Source organism: Coenobita brevimanus, chromosome 40 (genome assembly GCF_032717465.1).
Source record: "Coenobita brevimanus isolate Jiangsu-jjx chromosome 40, ASM3271746v2, whole genome shotgun sequence".
Lineage (NCBI taxonomy): Eukaryota > Metazoa > Arthropoda > Malacostraca > Decapoda > Coenobitidae > Coenobita > Coenobita brevimanus.
In genome coordinates this window covers 56,392,082-56,393,393 of record NC_136993.1, presented here as the reverse complement: position 1 = coordinate 56,393,393, position 1,312 = coordinate 56,392,082, and the positions used below count along the sequence as shown (strand labels likewise).

General features: G+C 37.0%; 1 protein-coding gene across 1 annotated transcript in view; it reads left to right on the top strand.

Annotated features, from left to right (window-relative positions):
- Nucleotides 1–824, top strand: part of LOC145397125 (glutamate receptor ionotropic, delta-1-like) — a 65,370-nt gene extending 64,546 nt beyond the window's left edge. The window contains exons 11-12 of the mRNA XM_080270324.1: nucleotides 169–328; nucleotides 690–824. Coding sequence (XP_080126450.1) covers nucleotides 169–328; nucleotides 690–824 — 295 coding nt within the window. The remainder of the gene's footprint in view (nucleotides 1–168; nucleotides 329–689) is intronic.
- Nucleotides 825–1,312: the final 488 nt, after the last annotated feature.

Sequence of the window (1,312 nt, the reverse complement as noted above, 5' to 3'; positions counted from 1 at the left end):
TTCTCCTCAGACTGAATATCACCTGGGGAAGCACGAATAAAATACAAGTTAGTGTATATCTTTGGGACGGATGGGTAAGGTTGAATCCAAACGTCTACCAGTATTTTAAAAAAATCAATATAGGGTACCTTAGTTAAAGAGGTGTCTATTTCTCTTTTTACATACAAGGAAAGGGGCTCCATTTTACACCCAGTTCAATCAAGTGACGCGTCGGCTGGAGGATGCAGGAATCATTAAATACTGGACTGCCGATGTGATTGCCAGACGGGTGAGGGAGACGAGAGCAAAAGCTGAGCTGGATACGTACCCTGATTTCAGCACTGAATTGGTGAGCGTTCATCACACAAATTGCAAGCTGCGTGCACTAATGAGATCATCTCACCAGAATCTAAATAAAAAATATTCAGTGTTCAGGCTATAATGACGATATGAACACTGTAAATGGCATGTTTCACTTCATTCCACTATTTCATTGAATTCAACTTATTCTTAATTCAAACAACGTTTTCGAAAGAAATAAATGGCATTTCCCTCGGTTCATATAGTTCAAAAACAGAAGAGTATCTCGAAAATTAATAAAGCTCATTTAATTCACGTAAGTGAAATATATGTAATATGTTGACATGCTGCTATCACCTAACAGGAGTAATTTTCATAATTAGGAAATCAGAACATTTTCATTTTCTCAGCGTGACAGCAGAGAGCTAGTATTGGGCCTGGATCACCTGCAAGGCGCCTTCTACCTACTGTTCCTGGGCTCCATTCTGGCTGCCTTTATCCTGCTGCTGGAGAAACTTGTTCACTCTTGCTGCATGAATCGTTAATTACATCACTTCGAGAACGTGTTATTCATTACTTCCTTGCTACCTTCAAAGTTGTATACCCTTATGCAGACTTATCGAACCAAATTGTTGGATCTGGCCTTTTTTACCTTTTCGCTATAACAAGCCTGTCACAAAACTGAACTAAACCGTTTGTTTTCAGAAAGAAGAGTGTATAAAATTCGGCACCGAACTTAAATTTAAATTTAAAATACAACAGTAAAGCATAACTTCTAATTATTCATATTCTAAGCACTTCAATATATGAAACTCAGCGATCAGCCTGTAAAAAAGTCACTGATAAAGTGCAAATAAACTTTAATATTCCGAGTACTCCCTGTCAAAACCATGTACCTTAATAATGGGAGCCCCTGTATACAATAATTTTTATTATATAAAAATAAGAAACAATCATTTGGTCTTTATTTTCCTGCATTTGGTGTGTAGGCTAATGTACTCATAGGCTAATCCATATAGCACAAAATTTAGTC